Source organism: Falco naumanni, chromosome 3 (genome assembly GCF_017639655.2).
Source record: "Falco naumanni isolate bFalNau1 chromosome 3, bFalNau1.pat, whole genome shotgun sequence".
Taxonomy (NCBI): domain Eukaryota; kingdom Metazoa; phylum Chordata; class Aves; order Falconiformes; family Falconidae; genus Falco; species Falco naumanni.
Window position 1 is genome coordinate 107,667,415 of NC_054056.1, and position 23,955 is coordinate 107,691,369.

General features: G+C 46.1%; 1 protein-coding gene across 1 annotated transcript in view; it reads right to left on the minus strand.

The window, feature by feature from the left end:
- Positions 1-19,928, minus strand: part of KCNQ3 (potassium voltage-gated channel subfamily Q member 3) — a 204,186-nt gene extending 184,258 nt beyond the window's left edge. The window contains exon 1 of the mRNA XM_040588673.1: positions 19,538-19,928. Coding sequence (XP_040444607.1) covers positions 19,538-19,875 — 338 coding nt within the window. The 5' untranslated portion in view covers positions 19,876-19,928. The remainder of the gene's footprint in view (positions 1-19,537) is intronic.
- Positions 19,929-23,955: the final 4,027 nt, after the last annotated feature.

Sequence of the window (23,955 nt, forward strand, 5' to 3'; positions counted from 1 at the left end):
GACAGACTACAGGTAAGGGTAGAGGGTGCACAGAGGATGCATTTCTTAAATTGTCCAGTCCCTCAGTGTGAGTAGGCTCAGGGAAACATGAGGGAACAGCAGAGTTCAGGTTAAGTGAATTAAACAAATCTGCATAATTACCTGGAGCTTCTATATGAATCTGAGAGAGATGTGGCTGAAAAGCATGGTTTGAGAGTGAAGATGGATGGGACTCTTATCACTCTCTACAACTACCTGAAAGGAGGCTGCAGGCAAGTGAGGGTCGGTCTCTTCTGGGGATATCATTGTTATCTGGGGATAACAAGCAACAAGACAGGAGGAAACGGCCTCAAGTTGTGCCAGGTGAGGTTTAGTCTGGATATTAGGAAAAAAATCTTCACTGAAAGGGTGGTCAAGCATTGGAACAGGCTGCCCAGGGATGTGATGGAAGCACCGTCCCTGGGAAGTGTTTAAAAAACACGTAGATGTGGTGCTTAGGGACGTGGTTTAGTGGTGGACTTGGCAGTCCTGGGTTAACAGTTGGACTTCGTGATCTCAAAGGTCTTTTCCAACCTAAATGATTCTCTGATTCTATAAATCTATGATCTCCAGATCAGTCAGAAACACAAACAGAACTGGTCCTGCCAAACAGTTGTATTAGATGCAAATAACCACCCCATCACACACTGTGTATGAGCAGCCAGCAGCATGGGAGTACAGGCAGTGGCAGGAACATGTGTGAGACACCAGCCATAAAACAATATATGTTCTTCAATAAATGCCACCACCTTTTTTACTGCACTCTTTCCAGCACTATGAGCAGAATAGTCCCCATGTCCCAAAGTCAGAAGCTCCTTCATCCCTGGTGAGCTGAATTGCTATAGAAGAAGCTGAATTAACAGCCCTGAAACATGACAGCCTGTAGTTGGTTTGTCTTCTCTCCCTGGGAGTGAAAACAGCATGATCAACATGTTGCTGTGTCCACACCTTTCATTACCAATGAGCCCCACCGGAGCTCACAGTTCACCCCCTCAGGAGTAGTGACAAGGCAGAGGTACCCTAAGGAAGTCATTTAATCTGTGGCATAACTGAAGACACTGCCAGTGAGGATGTCAGCTTTGGGAATGGCTTTTGCATATTGTTTCAAGGCTAGTTAGAGAGAACAGTCATTCCAAGTGGTCCCTGACCTTTAATACCCAATGTCTTCCCAGCACACACCATGAAGGGCTGAAACCCCAGTTCTTGGAGAATGTTTAATAATAATGAACCATTGCTACCCCCCTGGACTGACATCACCTGCTTTTCCACCAGTGATACCAACTTCCCCTACTTACTCGTCCACTTTTTTCACACCCTCCTTTTCATTGTCCCTTGAGCAAGGAAGGAGCAGTCTGTGAGAATCAGCAAACCCAGTGCTACACTCCTTCCAGTCTTCCCTTGCAAGAGGTTTGTTTCTGTGCCACGCATGCAAAACACAGATAATACCACAGCACCGAGACTACTGATTATTGCAGTAATCATAACTGGTTTTTTGTTCAATTATACCTGCCCCAGCTGGTAATCGTAGTCATTTTCCATGTCTTGTGTACAAACATGGACACACCCTGGGGCAAGGATCCCCTATGCTGTGTATGGGCAGTGCACAGCACAAGAGACACAGCTGGGCAGGGTGGACTGCATCTCGATGAGGAAGTCGGGGCGGAGGGGGGGTGCATCTCACCAGCTTCTTAGGAAAAGGATGGAGGGTTTATGGAAGCAATGTGATATGACCTAAAAGTGCTGGAAGGAGTCTGGGTACTCTGGGAGGTCTTTCATCTCTGCTTGTCCCTGAAGGTACTCCTATAGCGTGTATAAATACATTATAAATATTTTCTAGGTTAGTAAAATGGCACTTACTGCATTCAAATAGGAATATGAGCTGCAGTGACTGTGGGGTACTGTGCTATTTCAAACACACATTCATAGGTATGTCGGACATCACCTTTGCCATCACATTTGCCTCCCATTCATTTCAGCTTATCACATGACTGCAAACTGCTTATAATTTCCTTATCTGCACTTAAAATTATTTGGGGGCTTAAAAAGGGTGCCATGACATGAAGATTAATCTCTAACTAACAGCCTGATTTTATGTTAGATTTGCTGACTCAGAATGAGACCAGAGACTTTCCTCTGCCTAATCTTAAAAAAATAAACACAAAAAACCCTACCAACCTGCAGATGACATAAAACTATAAGCAGAGAATTACAAAAGGCCTCGCACCTTGATACCATGTTGCAGGGTAAGGCATTACGTGAATCACAAAAGTAAAGAAACTTATTGAAGAGATGCGTTGTCAGGCCATGAGAACAGAGACAACCAGTAAAATCATCATCCCACTTACGTGCCTTTCACAGTGTTGCAGACTTCTAGGTTTATTGTTGTTTCTCTTATTCCCCAGTTTGTGGAGCCAGGATATGTCATGGCAGACACAGTGCCCATTAAAAAAAAAAAACAAACAAAAAACCAAAAAAACAAAAAACCACAAAAATACAAGAAAAAAAGGATTCATTGTTTCAAAGAAAAACTGGAAAACCTGACCAAGTGGTACCACCCTAAAGAACCCCAATCCAACTGGTAAAGAACCCCCCCTCAGAGGTAGTCATTTCATCCAGCAACGTCTAAAGGAAACACATTTTCAGGCCTGATTTGGCATGAGGCTGCTTTCCGATGCAGGAACAGTGGCAGCCACTGTCTCTCCAGGGCTACCCCACTAAAGCCTAGGGCTTGAGCATCAGGGAGGAAGGAGATGAACCGGCAGTTGCTTGTTAACCTTTTCTAAACCATTGCCCTGCTGCACAGCGACGGCTGACTGCGATGCCAGCATTGGCTTACTTCTGGGTCAGGGCGTTTAAGCGCTAAACTTGCCTTTTCTTTACAGATGCTCCTGCGTGGCTGTTATTGGAGGTAACAGGGATACTGCCCCTAAAACTGTTTAAGCAGAAGTGTAACCTGCCTTGTGTCTCACTGGCATCACTTTTTATAGCTCAAGAATAGAAACTATTCTTTTTCCCCACCACCACCACCACTGAAGTTACATTTAACGTGCCTTGAATACACTGCTCCTTTAAGTCTCTTCATTCTTCAGATCTTCTTCAGGTTTTCAGCTAAACCATGAGCATGTAGGGGACAGAGGGAGGTTCACCGTCCCAGGATCAGCCCCAAACGGCCACAAAACACATTGTCCTTGGATCTCAGCTCTGAGGGCTGTGCTCTGCACTGAAATAACAAATGAAGTTTAACTCTCCTGCTGTTTGGGTGCCAGCGTGTAACTCATAGCTCTGTACTGCCAAGTGAAGATGACAGCCGTGGCATCTACAAAGAAGATGGATACACATCAGAAATCACGGTCCCCTGGCTGCCCACAGAGCCGGAATACCTTAAGCAACAAACAGCTATTTTCCACCACTACCTGGCCAAGACACCTTACTGTTGAACCAGGTCTTGGACTTGTCCTCGGTCCACCCGGAGCACACAGGGTCTCCCATGTAGGCCAACAGCAATGACAGGTTTTACACAGAAGACACTTTGCAATTAGAGGAAAATAGGCAACTTGCCCACAGCAGGCACTAAAGCACCAGGAGGGCAATTAAGTTATTTTCTCTATACAAGCAGCACCTTCATTAAGTAGTGCCTGACATGTTCACCTACAAGAGTAGCCTTAATTCCCTCTTTCTTCTGTTTTACCTCCCACAGTTACACTTCTTCTCCCTTTTGCAGCTTTACTTCTAGCATCTCCCTCGCCTCCTTCTCCAGCTCACCTGCTGTTTTGTCATCATCATTGGAACTGTGTTCACAGCTGCCAGCTTCTCCCATGCACCATTGCTACTCTTACCTCACTCTAAAAAAACCATAGGCTTTATTGCTTACTCCATTGCCATCACCTTTTTTTTCAATCGAGTGGGCTGAATTTTATTTTTTTTTCCCCCCTCTGGACAAGGCAGAAACCAGACAGGTCCATCTGTTCCCCTTGCAGGATCAGTGGCAAAGAGACTGTATGGGCACCTAAAAATTACATCCCACTCTTCAACAGAGCTGACAGCTGTGAAGGAATGACCATATTGCAATTACTTTTTTAAAATAACTCAGAGATACATCTAGATATTTGTGCCCTGGATGAGATAACATTAACTTGAGGCCCTTTCCAGACAAAAAAAAAAAAAAAAAAAAAAAAAAAAAAAAAAAAAAAAAAAAAACACATCCTGACAATTATTATTTGGTTATCAATTTAAGGACTACATTGCCCAATGGAACCAGCAATGATTTTTGAGCCCAGTCCAGCAAAGCTATGCTAGACAACCTTTCATTTCTGCACATACTTGGAGCTTGGGGGACATCACCAGAGTCCCGCAGAAACACAATGGGAACTTAAGAGGCACCACAACAAGATTTAGGTACAAGATGAATCAGAATCCGATGTTGCAGAAATTTGATGATCTTGACCTGCTCTGAGAAAGGTGTTCCAGGCTTAAGACTGTATGAGACTTGAATATTTGGGGCAGTCATCTTAAGGTCAAAAAAGCTGGCTCTATTTTAACCTCTTGTCCAGAGTATTGTGTAAAGTTATTATCCCTGCAAGGCATTCAACAATGTGATTAGGATGAAATTCATCTCACTTAAAGTTAGTGTTTGTAACGTAGCTGTCTGCACCTAAGCTATGTATTGAAGCTCCTGTTATAGTCAAGGGTTATCTATTTATTTGGTATCATCTCTGGTAATCAGGATGTGGTTTATCAGTGTCCTCATTTACTTCAGGATGGGTTGAACAATCACCAATACTCCTACTGGCAACTGAGGAGATTGAAATGACTTGGCCATGTTTAGACATTAACAGGGAAGACATCTACATTTAGTCCTAAGAATCCCAGTTCAATTACTATTACAGCTACTACTTATGCTACTTTACATTATGATGTCAACAATCCCGTTATGAAACAGAGGAATCTCTTTTTCCTGAGTTACTTCATTGCTTGTCTGCTTATCTGTTGCTAAATTTAATAAAAAAAACAAACCAACAAACAAACAAACCCCCAAAACCCAAACCCCCACCATATTTCTGGTTAGAACTTGAAGTCCTGCTTAATCACCAGCCAACAATATGCAGAATTATTGATTTAAGCCCATATTTTGCAGCTAAGCTACAGCCTACAGCTGTCTTTCGGAAAATTCTCCAAGTCAGGTTTAAAAATAACAAGTGGAAAATTGATAATTTCTTGTGCAAATTCTTCAAGCTAATATCTGCTTCCCTGTTAGACCTTATCTATAGCCTGAATTTATCTTGCATCATCTTCCAACTGTTGCTATATCATTATCTTTGCAATTAAAAAGCCCTCTGCTATAACACAAACTCCCCATCTTCATAGCCTGGAACAAGCATTGATGGAGCACTCAGATTAGTGCTTATAAATACATCATCTGCTTCAAGTTGCTTGGAAATTATGTCAAGGTAGAATAAGTGAAAACAAACACCGCCACTGAAGATGAGCACTGACACATTTCCATCTGCCCAAAATCTCTTTTCTTCACTCATCCTAATAATCTTTTCTTTAGAGTTACTGTTTCCAGAAAACTATGAGATACTACTCTATAATACAAAAGCTTTCCTATGATCTCCAGCAAAGCGTTGCTTTGGAGGTGATTATGTCTTGCTTTGGTCTTTGGGAGCAACGTTGTCCTCTCATCCCATTTGCTGGGGAATGCAGTGATTCAGGCAGCAAGACACAGCGTTCAGTCCTGCTCACTCACTAGAGAAAGTCTTCTGACCAAGAGCTCCCATCCTTTATTTTTCTTGCTTATCAACACTGGCAGAAAACCGAGCTGCAAACCAGGACCTCATATTGTCTTCTTGACTCTGGGAGCAACAGTTGCAAGTGTGATTCAGGCTGTGTACAAAGTGGCATGCAGATCCAGCGTTAACTTGTATGTGGTGCTCCTAAACCTCTTCCTCCTTCCACTGAGACCAGGAAAGTGGATAACCAGGAAAGTGGATAAACTCAAGGGACAGGTATTAGCTCAGTTTGTACCCTTTCTGGGAAGAGAGAGATGGGTGTCCATCTTCACTTCATATTCCCTCTTTCTGGAGAGAACAGCTGAGTCACCGCAAGAAAGCAGTTACCTACACAGGTCATCAATAAATAACTCTCTAACACCACCATCACCCCTAGAGCAAAGAGTGATCAGGAGCAGTGACTCAGAAGTATCTGAATCTCAGAGTCTGAGAAGACTCAGAAGGTCTGAATCACAACTCTAAGAGCTTCTCCTACAGTGATGCTGTTTGCATAAGGACTCTTAACTTCGGGCTGTGCTCAAAGTCCAGCAGGATTACCTTACCACCAGATGCTGGGTTCAATATCAGGGAGCTGTGCAACCTAAAAAAGATACTAATGATGATGAAACACAAGGTGATTCAGAGACAATTCCTGCATCAAAACTACCTCGCACATTACAGACAACGTTAATTCCTATTGAGACCCTACTCTGAGGGAATTAGAGGCACAATTTTAGTCCTGACATAGGTGAAGTCAATGTCAAAGTCCGGTCAGTTAAAAAAAAGGTATAAAAAAGACCAAAAAGTAAATACAGCTATGTCTGGGTAAGAGACAAATTGTTATGTCAGCTCCATCAAACTGCTATCAGCACTTAGGCCAACTGAGTAAGTTAGACTGAATTCTACTGCTGTAGTTATGTAAAGTATGAAAGGCTGAGGGGTCACACACAGAGCACAGCTCGATGATCCAGTGATTGGTGCTGTACTTCAGTAGTGAGGTGATGAATGCCACCAAAGAAGATGGGATTGTGTGAGGAAGGGACAGGGAGAAAGAGATGGGAAAGTCAGAAGGAGGTGTAGAGTAGGGATAAATTCCTGGAGACTGAATGACTCTTCTGAACGATGAAAACTTGGTGGAAACGTCAAATTACAACATCAGTAAAAAAAAAGAAAAGAGAAGCCTTTGGGAAAGGTTTCCTATTTTCAGTGAACTCTACTCATTACACTAAAGATTACCTCTAGTATTTCCCAGTGTCAGTACACCAAACCTAAACAACATCGGTGCTAGTTAGCCCAGCGGCAAGCAACTTTGTGGTTAATACAAGCCTGGTTTCCTCCAGAGTGGGCTGACCTGCCAGCATCCCTGTCCAGATGTTACGTCTCACTTCTGTCCATGCATATTCAGGATTGAATGAAAAGGAGAGGGAAGACTTTCCATGACTCTGGGCCTAGAAGTGTGCTCATTATGAGAAATGCATAAAACAACATATTCTGGGAGGTGCGGAGGTGCGACCAAATTTATCACTCCTCATAATATAAAGTATTTCAGATCTTGGAGATGCATGAAACTTAACTGGGTACAGTCCTGAGCAACCTGATTTGACTTTTAAGTCAGCCCTGCTCTGCAGATTGGACTGGAGACCTCTAAAACCTTCCAAACTAAATCGCTTTATGGTTGTAGTTGTCAACTCCTTCCTACAGCTCCAACATCAGACATGACCTACACCAAGAACTGGGCAGAAAGATGGTGCTTTGCTTGCTTAACTTCCCCAGCTTATCTGCACTGTATTTGTTAAATAAATAACTGTGCTGATGAGGGAGGAAAAATCCTCTCTCCACTCTGGGGAGCAGAGAGGGAAGGAAAGACTCCACGCTTAATAAGCCAGCTCCTAATGTGAAGGAAACAAGCTGCGAACACCATGGTGTGAGTACTGGCAGCTCTGGGACAGGTTGGTGCTCACCTGTTATCTTGCCAGGGGATCTCCATCTCTCCTATTTACCCCATTCCTCAAGTGTCTTACCTTACTAGGAGGGCAAGTTTGCTGTTGCAGGGAAATACCTCACCAGTGGTGAGAACCTTGACCTTGGCCTCTGGCGCTAGCAGAATATCAGCATAAAATGAAAAGATTTTGTAGTGGGTCCAGAACAAGCTTGTGGTGCAGCAGCCAAATCTAATTGTTCTGAGTTTAATAGATTTACTCTACATTTGCACTGACATGACTAAAAGAGGTTGCTGGCTCAGGATTTCTGCAAAAACAAGCAAAACACAAACTAGCAGCTGTTAAAGGAATACACCACCACCCAAAAATACTTCCTTGTGTCAGGGCATTTTCATGCATTCAGATTTTGTCCAGTTCTCTGATGATTTCGGTATTAGGTTCAATTACGCTAGTTTACTGATTCAGCTCGTGAATGAAAGTGAGTACGCCCTCTAAAATACTGAATGGTTCTTACCATAGATATCTATGAAGTCTCCAGCTTTACAGGGAAAACTATAGCACATAAAAAAGAGTGTAAGCCTATGAACAACCCTCACAATCAGCCTCATTCATTCCAGGCTGTTCAAACTGACCTTCTACGTTTGTTACAGGCTTCAAAAGGACAATGTCCAAGCCACCCAGAAAGTGTCTTCTGGTCCCTAAAAGACACCTTCCAGAACACAGTGTTGTCTGTTCATTGATTTGGGGAGCTAATTTTGAGTGATGGAGATAAGAGGAGCAATGCAAATAGACAGAATTTCAGGAATAGGAAGAAGCGGGACTGCTGCAGGCAAACTCCCACCACGGTAATTGCTGTGCCCAGGTAAATCCCGAATGGCCAGAAGATGATGGAGGGAAAACAGAGACAATCACAGACCTTGGATTTGAAGCTTGGTACAAGAGGTAAAGTCTGGGTTTGAGCATGACCTCAAGATCAACTGCAACTATGATTATAAATCAAGGGCAAATTCATGGGAGGGCTCAGGGAGATAGACCCCATAGCAAACCAGAGAACAAACAGAAAGTGGAAGAGAACAAAGGGAAAGTGGAAAGATAAACTCAAGACTCCCAATAGTCTTGGGACTCAAGACTCCCAGTAGAGAAATATCTTAAAGCTACTGAAATCGGCAGTGTTAAGTAGGATGATGAAACTGAGGACATCAACTACATCATCAGATTTTTCTCTGGCATAATGTCAGGGATGACTACAGACCTGTGTGACCTGGAATAATAAGTAGCCACATACGCACAGCTATTGAGGGAAGAGAATTAGAATTTTATGTTGAGCCTAATATTAGTAAAAGCCAATATAATAGTAAAAGTCATATTCCTCGTGCCTTTAGAGGTAGGACTCATCTGTCAGAAAGTAGCTTTTACTGCAGACATTTACCAGAGATCATCACCTCAGCTCCTGCTACAGACAGTGGAGAATTGCTCAATGGAGCTGAAGCTGTGATTTATCTCCATGTAAAGCAGACCCCTACATCTGGTTGGATGAATTGCACCATAAAATCTATTGACTGTATTGACTCGATCTCCGCTGACTACAAAGAGAACTTCAATACCTATTGCACACACAGAACTGTACACGAACTTATCTAAATCTAGTTATCTTAATGTGGCTTTGAGTCCTGCCTTTCAGGTCAGGCAAAAAGATTCCTATCTGCCAGGTGTTTCCACTGTAAATACCTAAATTCAAGTTAGTCACCTGAGGTCTCCTTTGTAGTCGGTGGAAAATTTCAGGCACTAGAGAGGTAATTAATTTCACCTATTTTAGAATCATCTTTAGGATGAGATTAATTGTGCTCCAGAAAGTTCTATTTCCTGTTTTTCTTCAGCAGCTATAAAAGGAGTCCAGACAGCTACCTCAGATAAAGTGTCAGATGGATGGATCCCATTGTGAATGTTGAGAGATTGCCTCTCAAGCCCTGAAGAAAAGGGGAAATACAGTTGTTCTAAGTAATTTAGCACTGGAGATATTAACGTATTCGAGAATGCACCATGTGATAATGCCATATTCAGAGAGCAGCAACTGCCATGAACATGATCTGCCAGATCCCACCTCTGCACAGTGTCATTGCACCCAGGACCTGATGAGGTAATGGAGCAACACCTACAATAATGAATGAGACAAATTCAGGAGAAATGTCCAAATATCAGCAACAAGGCAACTAGCAATATCTTCTTCTGTGTTTTACACAAGATATAAGAAGTTTGGTAATGAAAGATCATTGGACTCTTCCTCCTGGATTAGTACCACAAAAAAATACTCTTTTGCTAATATGCCTAGATGTGAGGGTGAAGTATTTAAACTTCCATGGGAGTTTGATCAGCACAAGGAATGTTGAAACAGAAAAGGCAAAAGCCTTGGCAGAGTCCCATGAACAGGAAGAGGAAAGGGTATAGAAAATAAAATGTGTTATTGGACACACACATAGGGTGAAACCTATACTATTTCAGTGGGGTAGGATTTCTTGGGTCTTTATCTAAGTGAAGGGTCTTATCCCAAAGCAAAGTGGCTTTTTGCATAGACTCAGGAGGATATCCTCAAAGTTTCAAGATCTCACATATAACAATTATCTCTGTTCTAGTAACTCAAAGATACTCTGTCCTGCTCTCTTTCCATGAGGCCAGCTGGCATGACCAGTGTCCATATCACCGACCTCACTTGCCTCTAAAGCAGGGAGCCACACACAGATGCCCACTGGGAGCGGTCCCAGGTCTGTCACCACACTTGCTGTACCCCCAGCCACTTAGTTGTCTCAGACTAAAACCATGGCACGGGTCATCCGGCAATGTCGTATTGCCGGCCAGTGTGTATCACTGCTTGGGAACTTCCCTGACACGGTTTTGCCAATTGGTCTAGACATGGTTAATGACTTCTCTAGGCATGAGAAAAGCTGCTGCCATAGCTGCAGTGCAAGGCTGGTCCTGAGCCACGGCCCTGTGCATCTGATGCCACCGTGCAGCGTCTGAGGTCTGATCAGAGAGCTCCAGCCAGTTGTGTGCATTGAAATTCTTCCAGCACGTCTCACAAGAGCAGCAGTGTTAGCAAAGGTAGAAAAGCAAATTCCAGTTTGTGTAATTACCTTCCTAAATTAATTCCCCTGCAATTTCAATCAGCTGCTCTTGACATTCCCTCCTCAGGGTGTAATCCCTCCTCATAAACACTCTGAGTGGTGCATGGAGCGGCATGAAGGGAACAAAGATAAGCAGAGCTGATGCTGCACTGCTGAGAGCCTGGTGGGCAGCTCCCCACCGTGCGCTTGGGGGATTTCGCTATCAGACCCTCAACAGCTGTACTTGCTTCTACACCATCCCCACTGGAAACAGAAAATTTTAGACTCTCTATATTTACAGTCAGTGTGCAATGCCCTGTAAAGAGTCTTCTGGTTTAGGATTAACATCTCTGTCATTCACCCAAAGTCAGGTGTTAGCCAGATCTAATGGCTCCTATAAAATATATAAGAACTAGGACTTGAATGGATCGGGGTATTTAAGCTTTCAGCATTGCTTTAGCTCTACTCTAGTGGTGGATGGCACTAGGAACATTGAATCATTTTGTTATACGAGACACATACTTGCCATGTCAAAAGCATGAAAAATCTGAGATGGGAAGATAACAATTAAATGCAGATTACTGAACTAAACAGATAAACATAGCCCAACAATCAGGTCTGAATAAAAAAGAAGTGAGGAAATATTTGCTGTTGTGACATAGGTGCACTGTCTAGTTCTAGTATTAATTCAGGTGACTGGGAGAAACTACATAAAATTAAAAACCAGCTTCAGAGCTATAAATAAAGCCATAAAAAATGATATTGTATTAACCAGGAAGGGGGGAAGTTGCTATTTAGTGAAATGCTGAATGGATTTTCTTAGTTCTGGTCTTACTAAGTGCTTCCTTAATGATCTATAAAAAGAATTAAATTGAATGTTAACAGAATTCCGAGGTACTAATCTGGAAGGTGATCAAAACACCAGCAAGGACAGAAGAAAGTAAAAATTAAAAGCATCTGAGTTTAAAAAACACCACTGGAGAGTCAACATGACAATCACAGACTAATACAGGTTGGCAATGGAATGCAAAACACATGCATGCAACTCTGACAACAGGGAGGACAAGCGAGATGCCAGTACCCATAAAATGAAATAAAGTCTGTAAAGTCTAAGGAAGCAAAAGACAAGAGCCAACCCAGAGAGGATTAGGATTGCTCCACTGCCACTGCCATACAATGAACTCGTAATGCTCCACTACCATCTACCAGCAACCTAAAAAAAGTGAAGTAGAAAAGACTTTGGCAAGATAAATGCATGTAGGAGAAGGGAGTGAGAGCACATGCCACCTCAAGAGGCACTGGATGCTTATCATGTCAGGGTCTCAGCACCTCTCCGCACTGAGATTTAGCAGTGTTGGAGATACATAACTCCAGCCTGGTTTTCAAAACCCACACAAATGAGCAAAAGGCAGTGCCTCTAAGGAGGGCAAGTTGTTATCCTGGTGACTGTAACCAGAGGTGGCTGTTAAGGAGGGGATGAAGGCCTGTGGTGGATCTTGTGGAGTAATCTAGTCCTCCACAAGATCCACCACAGGCCTTCATCTATAGCTTAGGAGGATCTCACCTCACCAGGCCCAAGCAGAGCAGCAAGCTGTTGTGCAGAGGAAGGTGATGATACCTAGTGATGCTTTCCACCAAATCTGTCACACTCTCCTGCTTGGGATGACCTCAGTGTCACCTTGGATAGGTTCCTCCTGACATCAGTGGGACCTTTCACTTGCTCCAAGTTAAACATGCTCTTAATCAGTTTGCTCACTCAAGGCTGAGGAAGGCAATTTACAGATTTCCAGTCTGAAAGTTCTCCCAGAGTGCTTTTTTCCAAAGTAGGTTACCATGAACCTAAATATCCCTGGGCATGTCCCTATTTCCACAGAAAATGCTGTTTCCCAGCTATCATCCTAAGACAGAAGGCAGCATATACTTAACAGCTTTTGTGGACCATATTCCTTGTAAAGCTATTAATATTTAAGTTAGTCCATTTAATACAGTATCTGCCAGAAGCAATAGCAGATGCAATGTCTCTGTGGCTCCATTCCTTCTGTAAAGTTCCACGCACAAGAAGGGAATATAGCATTATTAAATACAAGAAAGGAATATACCATTATTAAATACAAGAATAAACATTATCATTTATTTATACCATGCAGGGCCCAAACACCCAGCTGCCTGGCTGTGTCTAAGGTCACCAATCTATTATGTTTTTAAACAAGATATAAATGAACTTAACACTCCCTTGACTGATTTTGTTGGGAAAGTTTCTTACAGCTGTTAAATTAGACAGAAATTACTCAGGTTCAGACCTTGTCCTTGAATATGCATAACATCACCTGACCTTGCACATACATCTCACTGCTGGAAAGGATTTTTACAGACCAAGAGGTACAGAATTGTGCTTTACATACACGTGCAGGTTTTTTTGTTGGCTAAGCTATAAATAAAAAGGATTTAATCAAGTGATACAGGGAGCCCCAAAGAAAGAACAGAAAGATGCTGGGTGAGTAGCCTTTGGCGTGATGTTTGGGAGAAGTAGAAACTGCTGGGGCACCTTCATGTTCACTTGAACACACTCAAGCACACAGTACTTGGTAAATTACTGGCGTAATATGTATGCAAAGATTTTTTTAATCCCACTGTTAATATGCATAGTCTTTAGTTACTATTTTTTCCATTAAGTTTGTTTTGAATGTTCCTACATTCTGCACTAAAATGAGCAAAACAGGTGTGGAAAGTCTCTCACTGCTCGTTTTGAAAATGTTTCCCTAATCTCCATTAAATCTCAGGTCCAAAAAAAAGAAGTAAAACCCACGTGGCCTTGCTGCCTGGCAGCCAACCCAGAAGTGCCCAGACCCTGCTGTGCCCTGTGACGATCTGATGTTTGCTGTGAGGAGAAAAAGAGAGACACAAGAAGAAACTGAGACGGCTTTTATGAACCAAGTGGTACCTCCAACCAGACTCCCAGATGCTGGGCTGGAGATACTGTGACAAGTCTAGTCCTGGGCTTTACCACGGACAGTGCCTCCAGGACTGCCAGGGTGCCACTGAGATGGTGCTGCTTTTCACTACCAGCTTTCTCAAAAGAGAAGAAAAAAATCTGCTGGCTGACAGAGGGGCTTTGCTGTACCTCCGCTCATCAAAATGATGAAATTTGGGACTGTTTTGTTTTATAGAAATTACACCAGGGGCTGTGAGTTCTTTCTGAGGGGCTTATTCCTGGGCTGAGCTGACAGCATTGAAAGACCAGCTGCTATTTGCTGTTGCTGGTGGCTCCAATGCTCACCCATACATTGCACTATCCCTCATGGATCTCGACGCCCACCCCTATAAGGCTGCATCACCTGGTGCGAGTGGCAGATTGCACTTGCAGAGGCTGCTCAGGGACCTGCATCCCAAGGGGTTTTGGGGGACACTGAGGTGTACGCCTGTGCTACAGGCAGCTGTGCACCTGCAGCTCCCACAAACACATCAATCAAGCAGGCATGAGCAGCTCCACAGCTCAGTGAGTTAGCAGTGTAGCCATGGCAGTGCCAAGTGCACAGGCTGACCCACCCAACCTGTGGGTACCCACTCCGGGAGTGCGTCTTGCTATGGGCACCAAGGCCCTTGCAAGGAGATCTGAGGCTGTAGTGAAAACCCACCTATTCCCACCAAAAGGCCTGTAATTTCAGAGGTAGTTTGCGTGCTTAAAGAAGCACTGGGCACATACGAGCTGCTGAAGTGACTCCAAAGCTATAGTTGGGGATCTTAAGCCACCCACATTATACAGGCTGTGGCTCCCCCAGGCTCTGCTGCCCCTTCTCATTCCTACCAGCAAACCCCAGCTTTCAGCAGCCAGTGACTACAGCCTGTGATGTTGGCTGCTCCCAGTGGCTGAGATACCATCACATCTCGCTAAACCACACACAAACCCAGGACGGACTCCACAAGCCTCAGCGGAGATGGAATAGCAGAGGTGTGCGGTGAGGTCTCCAATGACTAAGACTTCATTATTTTTTACAAAGTATACTGCAGAATATTTATCCGTGCATTACGATGAATTAGCATAAATAATTAAAACAGACTTCGTATTGGCGAACACATAAGCAAAGGGCACTTGCTAATGGACCAGGCTTGCTCTGCTGCTCTGGGGACTCACTTAGAGACAAGTCCATGCCAAACAGGCCAAGGAAGGATTCATAATTGTCCTTCTTTTTACCCCGAACCTATTCCCATATCACCACAGATGGCTGACACAGGTTGGTGGATCAGCACATCTTACGTAGTATCTCCTTAAGGGTTAAGAGGAAAATAATGGAAAGTTCCCAGACCTCCAACCTATTCCCCAAGTTCTGCAACACTCTTTTCTGCAAACCACCCACCTACGATCAGTCATGCAAGAGGTGCTTGCTGATGCTTCCCAGAAATATTGATGATTTGTTGAATCGCATGACTCTGCCTCCTCTTCTTATTCCAGGTATTAAGTGGCATTGAAAGAAGATTGCATGGCAAATGGGGAATGGTTTTCAATTGTTCCCCATGGTTCCCTCTCTCATCAGCAAGCATGCCGTGGTGATCTACACCAGCAGAGTGCAGTCAATATTACACACTGTCCCACAAAAGAAAACCTACTCCCAAGCCTTTTCCTGGTCTTCTTTTTCCATGAAACTAAAGGTTACAGTTGTCTCAGAGAATGGTATGAAAATAAGAGTATCTCCTAGCTACCTCTCCTTTAGCCTCTTTTTTCTTTAAGTCAGGTTGAAATTTTTCCACAGATTGCAAGTGCAGTCTGGATCTGTATTTTGTAATCTTTCTGGACTCTGCTCATTATCCACCAAAAAAAAAAAAAAAAAGTGCTTACAATTAAAAATGATCCGGTTCATTTGCTTCATTTATGGTTCTGTGCATAAACAAAGCATTTGGATGGCTTCTGGAGGTGAACAGATCTCAAGTCGGTATCCCTGGCCAAAGTACACATCCCACCAGGAACAATCACAGGGGCTTCATACAATATATTGCGCTGCTCAACACAAAGGAAAATACAGTACATCACAGGAACAGCAGTCATACCTACAGGGAGACTAGTTCAGAAAGGAGCAGGGATAGATTGTAGCATGACCTGCAACCCCCAAGAGACGTTTCCAAATTAAAAACCTCAAAGCTTAAACAAGATTTTTTTTTTTTTTTTAAATGAAAATGTTCAACAGGAGTTTAGCTTTACAAAGGTGAAAATTTTCAGGGGAAAATCAATTTTCTTTTACCAACTATGCCATTAGATACTGCCATATTGCCAAGAAGTCTGTGAACTCTGGTGTCCTGGAAGATGGGAACCTCCTGGATGTTTAGTAAATCCCCTGTCTAGCAGAGCTGCCAGAGAATAAATGTTTTCAAGTGGTGAAGGAAACAAAATCAGCTTCTTTAGTACCAAATCACCTTTCTCTTTGCTATAAGGATAGGCTTGAACAAACTCACTTGTGCCCAGCGAGGAAGGAGGAAGAATCACAAAGAAATTATCTCATGTCACTTTCCGTAAATCATTGCCAGTGAAAGCTGAACACTAAAATTGCCACTAGGAACTTCTCCCTTTCTCCCCTGCATCTTTGTCCCTAGGGCATGGTAGGGCCTGACCACATTTATGCTTTCTCATTGAATTATTTCAATACACTGACGCATTTCAGTAGCTCTAACCCCACCTAAAGTAAAGGGAGTGTCTACAGCAGGCACCACGTCAAACCTTATTTGTGTGCACATTATAACAGTGAGATACACAAAGGATCATGACCCCTTTGCAGCCATATGGGCATCACTGTACGATTTAATGAGATCCCATCTGTACCACCCTTTTAAAAGTTCTGGCATCCAAAGCTTTTGCAAAGAGCCTTGCAAAGCCCCTTCCTGCCCCCACACAACACCCTCGGCGTGTCCTGAAAGTTGCAACCCTCTTCCATCAGCAGCTTCCCACCTCTTAAATCCTGGGATGTACACAGCACTGGAGCCCTTTGCATCATCTTTTCATTAAACACCTCCGAATGTTTGAATCTATAAGGAACCCATCACATCCACCCATGCTGCAATCCCTTTTGGCCCTCAGTTGTTTATCCTCTGGTGTGGTTTGTTTTGGTTTTGTTTTAATATGACAGGAACCTTCTTACTCTGAATTTTGGTTGCATAGTGTTTATTGAAAAGTTACTCAGAATATTGAGACAAAGTGTAGCATGTCATTAAGATAAATGGGACTTTTCTCAAAAATTAAAACAGCATTAAATTTGTAGATTTTATGGAAGGGCTGGCAATCTGTCACCTACCCAAGGAAAAGCATAAACTGTTCTAGTGTGAAAAGAAGCACGGGGGGCTGCTGGAATGGCACTACACAGTGTCATAGCAGCACCTCCAGCATGAGAGACTGTCCTTTTCAGAAGGAAAAAGGTTAAAAGACAGTTAATCTGAAAGAAAGAACAGACTGTGGATATCAATTTAGGTGCTGCTTTCCCACTGCACTGCTCCTGCTCTCGAGCTGGCCATCGTCCTCCAGTCACAGGAACCAGCTCTGTCAGGAAAATCTCAGCATGGTCTTCCATCACTTATGGCAGATTCCTTTTTGTAGGATTTGATCCTATAGCGAGGTAAGAACCCACAACTTCTCCTGAGTTCAGAAGGAGCCAAGACTGAACAGAAACACAGTGTGGCAGCCTTGGACTGCTGAGCCCCCTGGGTGTCCTGGGAAGGGGTGGGATGTCTGTGGTGGGCTGACAGACCACGACTTGTGTATTTTACTTCCTTGAAGGATAAGGAAGTCCTAAAAGTGTTTTTCTCATTAATGTTGAGTTAATATTGAGTAACAAGACTGTTCTTGACTTTCATGTGAGCAGATCAGACTCACATCTCAGTTTTGCAGAACTGTGTAGTCCCCAAAGAGAAGTTGGCCACACAGAATGTCAGGTCCACTCCTAAGAAGCATCAAACCTTACAAACATATTCAATTTTTTTTCTCATTTTATGATCCATATTGCATGAGGATCCTAAGGTTAACCACACGTCTAGAGAGCTATCTAAAACAAATGTTGCAACTGGAAATTCTTATACCATTGCAAATGATCACGAATCTCTCAGCTCGCCTGAGCCTTTCTAGACTCATCCACTGTCCTATTGCTTATATCCAGACATGAGCCTGGGCATGGGTTTGACCCAGCTGCCACAGCTGCCCACAGAGAGATGCCAACTGCTCATAACACTCTGGCATGTGCTAAAGCCTCACTTATGCAGTGCGGGGGGGGCTGACCACGGCAGGATGAATGGGGTGCCCCTCCATCCAGACACAGCTCTCCCCAACAAGAAGCAGCTTTATGCAATACTGAGCACGATCGAACAGCAAGCTCCAGACCAAAAAGCCTTCCCAACATAATACACCCCAAACGCTGACACTCCCTGCCCGCTAACAGAAGTTTTCCTATAGCAAAAAGGGGCGCAAGAACTGAAAAAGTGTCACAGCATCCGGTGTCCACATTTTCCACAGAAATTAAGCTGTAAAGCAGGAACCTAAGTCCCACTTTACGAAAACAGAAGAGGGGAGCAGCAACGAGTGAGGGGTACACAGCAGCACATCGGTAGTGAACGCTGCCTCTTACTCCTCGCCCAGGGCTAAAGCCCTGCAAACACCAGCAAGAAATTTGCCTGGAGGTAAAATCGCAGCCCTACACTCAAGTTGTTTATTTGCAAAGACCTCACCAAAGATCAAGACTTCCCAAGACCCAGCTCCAGGCTCACAGCCCGTGAAGCCTGGAGCACTTTGTTTGTCTTTGGCAAATAAACCAATTTCAGAAATTACTGCTTAAATCCTCTACCACACAGGGCTCGGCACACGTTACAGCATTAAAGAAAAACAGTAACACCGTGATCACTGATAATCCCGTCAGTTTTCAAACACATTCACGACACCGAAAACCACAGTTATTTGAATAGGACTCAGCCAATCCCGTTCTATGCAGCAAACAGATCCAATTTTTCTATCTTTCTTGTGAAAACTGAAAGGACCAGAATTTTCAGGCACGCAAAACAGTGGGGATTAACTTGACTTGTCACCTTTGGGCCGCAAAAGGAGTTTATTTCATCTCAGTTCCCTGGTGGTCAGTTTAACTTTCTGGCTGACAGTGCTGCGGTGCCTGGGTTCCACGTGCTGCGGGGTGACGCTTATGGACCCCAAACCCGATGGTTTTCATTTGACGCTTTCAACTACTGAAAGCTCCCGTTCGCTCGGGGTTTGTAACAGCTGGTTCAACCCAACGCAACGCGGGAGGTTGAGCTGAAGCCGGCGGTGTTCCCCTGAAGCACTCGGAGCCCTAAAATTGCCCAGAGCTTGGTCTTTCTGGCATCCCTTTCCCAGGGTCTAAGGCACACAGGCTGGGGCATGCCGCCCCCAGGCAACGCGGGGGTACGCCCAGGAGAGAGCCCCGGCCCCAACAGCAGCTGCTCAGCTCGGAGAACCCGACGACAGGGGGAAAAAAAAAAAAAAAAAAAAAAAAAAAGTAAAACCGCTCAGCACCACAGCCCGGAATGCGACCCGTGCCCCCCCACCCCCGCGGCTGGAGCGAGCCCCCCGCAGCGCCTTACGCCCAGAATGATAAAGCAAAACGGTGGCCTCGGGGGGGGGCACCCCGGGGGGGCAGCCCCCCGCCGCCCCGGGACGCGCCCCCGGGGGAGCCCCGCTCCGCGCTGCGCGGGGGCTGCGCGCCCGCGTACTCACACGAAGGCGTGATAGAGCAGCGCCCAGCCGCGGGGTCGTTCCAGGGCGTCGTAGATCAAAGTTTGGATGCGGCGGTACTTGGCGTGGTTCCGCTTCACCGGGCGGCTCAGGGGGGTCTTCGCCAGCAGCCCCAGCCCCGGCGGGCTCCGCTTGCCTCCCTCCTCCTTCCCGCCGCCCTCCAGCAGCAGCGTCCCGTCGCGGTCGGCGCCGGTGCCCAGAGCCAGCGAGCCCTGCTCGGGGTCGCCAACGCCGCCGGCCGCCGCTCGCCGCCCCGCCGCCGCCGCTGCCCCGGCGGCCGCGCTACCGCCCGCCGCACCGCGCCGCGCCTTCAGCCCCATGGTCGCCGGCGGGCCCCGGAGGCGAGCTGCGGATCGGCGGCGGCAGCCCCGGGAGCCCCAAGGCCATGATCCGCGCTCCCCGCCCCTCCCCCCCGGATGGCTTCTTTATATGTTTATATATATATACACATGTATCTATGTGTGTGTGTATATATATATATATGGAGGGAGGGAGGGGGGTGAAAAAAAAAGGTGGGATGGGGGGAGGCAGTCACATCCCCGTCAGGTCATCCTCGCCGGCGGGCACCTGGGCCGCCGCAACGGAGGGAAATCATCGCGGAGTTTATTTACCAGCCCGATGCCCGAGCCCCTTCCTCCCCCCCCCCCTCCCCCCCCCCCCCCCCGCCTCCTCTTCCTCCTCCTCCCAGCTCCTGCCTCCCCCCAAGCCCTCACGTTAGGGAGTGGCCCATTGTATGCAGCCAGCAAATAGCCGGGTGCCCGCCCCCCGCTCCCCCAGCCCCGGGTGTCTAGTCATCCACGCTGCGTGGGGCACCGGCGCCGGCCCTCCGCCACGGGGCTGCCCCCCGCCCGCGTCCCCGGTGGCCAGCCCCCAGCAGCCGCCGCTGGGGCCGCCGGCGCCGAGCGGGGAGATCCCGGCAGCCGACGGAAGGGGAGACCCCGCTCGACACCCGGGGATCCCCCTGCAGCATCACAGCCCCCCTCCCCCGCTGCGGCTGGAGGGGAGGGAGGGGAGGGGGAGGGCATCCCCGGCCCCCGGCGGGGGGTTGCTTTCACCGCCGGAGCAGGAAGGAGGGGAGGATGGGGATGAAGGATGCCGGGAGAGGCGGCGGGTGGGCGGCTGGAGGCGCTGCCTGCCGATGCGGTTCGCTTTCAGCCGAGCCGAGCCGAGCTGAACCGGCAGCCTCTGCCCGCGGAGGGGGAGTTGGGGGGCAGCACGCCCGGGCAGTCCCCAGCCCCGCCGGGGAGCAGCTTTTTGCACGGGTCCCTTGCGGGGGATGCTGCTTCTGCCCCAGCCCGGGCGGCCGGTCCCCCCCAGACCCGCCCCCCTCCGGTGGCTCCCCGAGGGGGCAGCGCCGGAGCCCAAGCCCAGCTGCAGCCCCGAGGGGGTCTGCCCTGACCCGCTGGACCTAAGACACCACCCCCACACACACCTATGTCTCCGCTTTAGCGTGTGTCCATGCACCCCGGTCCAGCCTCGCACCTAAATCCCGAAGGGATGTGATTGACAGCCCTGCACCCTTTTCCTTTCCATTTCTTGGTTGCAGGGAAGAGACAGCTTTTGTATGGCCTGCACCTTTGGCGTCCTGGGATTTCTGTCACCACACAATAGAAACATTCCCTCTCTCTAAGAGCTGCTCTTGAGTAAAAAACTGCCTGCAGGGCTGGGCATTCATGTAGCTACACCCTGGGGGGAGGGGGTGGGGGAGGGTGGTAGTGGATAGGTACAAAGGGTCTAATCAAGCCTTTCTTCCTTGCCAGACACGAATAATAAAATAAAATTTAAAAAAAAAAAAAAAAAAAAAAAAAAAGACCAAGCCTTTCAGATTGCTGCTTGTTTTCATGAGAGGTCATCCTCCTCCAAATGGCCGAGTTTCCGTGGTGTCTCCTGATTGAGATGCCAAGACACCCAAGAGCCCTTCCAGACTCATAAGAGAAGCAGATTGGCCACCTACTCTAGCTGCTCCAGCTCCGTTCCCCAAGGGATTTATGATCTGAGCAGTCCTTCTCCTCTTTCACACACCAGGAAAAACACCGATGGAAAGGGAGCTCCTGGAGGCGATTTTTGGACCCACCACAGGGCTGCAGAGGCTGTACTGCTTAGACCAGACTACAGGGCACTATTGCAGATGTCCCAGGTCACTCAAAAATAACACTTTCGTCATTGCATTGCTGGGTGGAAAAGGGGCTGTTTCCCCTCTGATATTTGACCCTCTGAGGGTCCAAACTGAGCAGATCCTATGCTAAAGGAAAAAAAAAAAAAAAAAACAAACCACCTCTGCTTTTAGCTCTGCAAGCTCCAGCATTAATATGTCTCAGTCACCATGCGGTTTTGAACCTTTGCAACCCCGAAAGATTTGTCCACAAGCAGATGTGAGCAGGCAGTGCTGTATCTCACCCACACAGCTATAGCGTCAGCAGCCAGTGTCAGGTTAGCTGAGATCTCCACGACATTATCAGCAAGAAGTGGCTGGCCCGAGCGCAGCACCAGGAACGCACGCGTTCTGCTCCCTGCTCAGCTAACATCTATCAGCATCATTTGAATGTCATTTATAGCTGTATTCCCAAGGAGGGCTGTGGGAGGCTAGGAAGTTTTGATAACTAGGCCATTTATCTCTCTCCAGCTCCTGTTCTACCACACTACAATAGCAATGATACTTCCCAATACCACAGGGGAGCTATAGACATTAGCAAGGATGTATGGGGCATTGAGAATAGAGCACTTACTTCAGATAACACCCCATGCCTTAACCTCCATCCCAGCTTTACATAGGAAGAGGTGGAAGGAGAAGGGGAAAGGAAAGAAAATTTATAGCTAACCAATTCATCACAGTTTGAACCACAGCTGTAAATGTTCAAACCAAAATGGGGATGGTAAATACTTGGGGAAGGGGGGGGGTGGGGGCAGTAAATTATTTTCACTTGCAAAGGGCCATACCAATGTCGAATAGCAATAGGTGATTAATAGGCAGGCACACCAGCTTTCTTGGCTTTTATAGCCCTTACACCAGGGACACAATCCTTTCCGATATCAATTGCATGTTGGGTTTTTTCAGTTGTACCCTCCAAAAGGCAGGCGTTCGGGCCATTTTCAAGTCTCAAATCACCCCCGTATAAACCAGCTTTAAAGACTCAACAGGAAAGAGTTTCCATCTCCTCTCTAAATCTAAAATCTCATTGCTCAGTGTCAGGAATTCTCCTCCTCCATGTTCCATCTGGGGTAACAATTGCACAGATGTAGCCGTACTGGCTGGGAAGCAATGTAATGCAAGAGGAGTTAGCTAAAATCTTCTAAATTAGTGCAAAGACACCCAATAGTTTCAAGGGGACCTGAATCAGACTCACCGCTGCTTGGGACCCCAGTCCTGTTGCACACCCGCTGGCAGAGCTCCCACTCACATCAAGAGGAGTTTGGCCAGATGGAGCACTCCAGGCTATAATTTGGCTTGATGAGCAATTACGCCCCATTACTATTATTTATGATGTGTTGCTGGCAGCACCCAATGTGCACAGGTTTGATATCCACCTCCTTGGCTGACACCAGAGATCTCAGTAATCAAACACAAGTGCTTCTGCTGAGCTGGAGTTTGCAGCCAGGAGGCTGCAACAGGCTCTCTTGGAAGCATGCAGAGGGACTGGTGACAAGCATCTCCCAGTAGGTTGTGCTGGCCCTTCTCAAACAGAGAAGTGGTTGAGTTGAAGAGGTTATAGTCTAAAATCAGAGGAAACCAGGAAGGGATTACATCTGTTGGTCAAGGTAATATGGCTTTAGCTTGGCTTATTTATAGACCAGCTGGATTCTCATGAATGACAAAGCACAGGAGTGGTTGGTAAACCACACACAAACACACAGAGTGTGCTGTAGCAGAGCCACATGAACATTCAGCTGGAACATCTGGATCATGTTTACAAGAAGGAAAACTGCAAATGGAAAAACTCTGCAAAAGAGTTTTCAGGAGCAAAACGGACAAAGAGCTGCTCCTGAGCTTCAATGACAGAAGAATAGAGATTTGGTCCTTGAAAAAATGGTCAAGGACTATCTAAGAAACAGGAACAGAAGGCAACAATGTCTATAGCATGAGTGAAACTGTCCTTAAAATGTCAGGACATGCTTTGAGAAAGGTGCTGAAAAGCAGATCCATAGGGATAATTTCCTGGCATGAAAGATTTGAACCTTGAGGACCTCTTGACCTAGGAGTCTTAAATATAAGAAGACCCAGTGCATGGAGAGTGAAGCGATATAACCATAGAAATAAGTGGGATATCAGTTTCACTGTAAGCACACAAGCAGTGTTGAATTTGATTGTTCTCTTTCTAATCTTCCGCTGTCTCCTCTGTCTTACCAAGCAAAATTTTCACAGTGCTTCAGAGCTTCTCATTTCTCATTTAGGGTGACAAGAT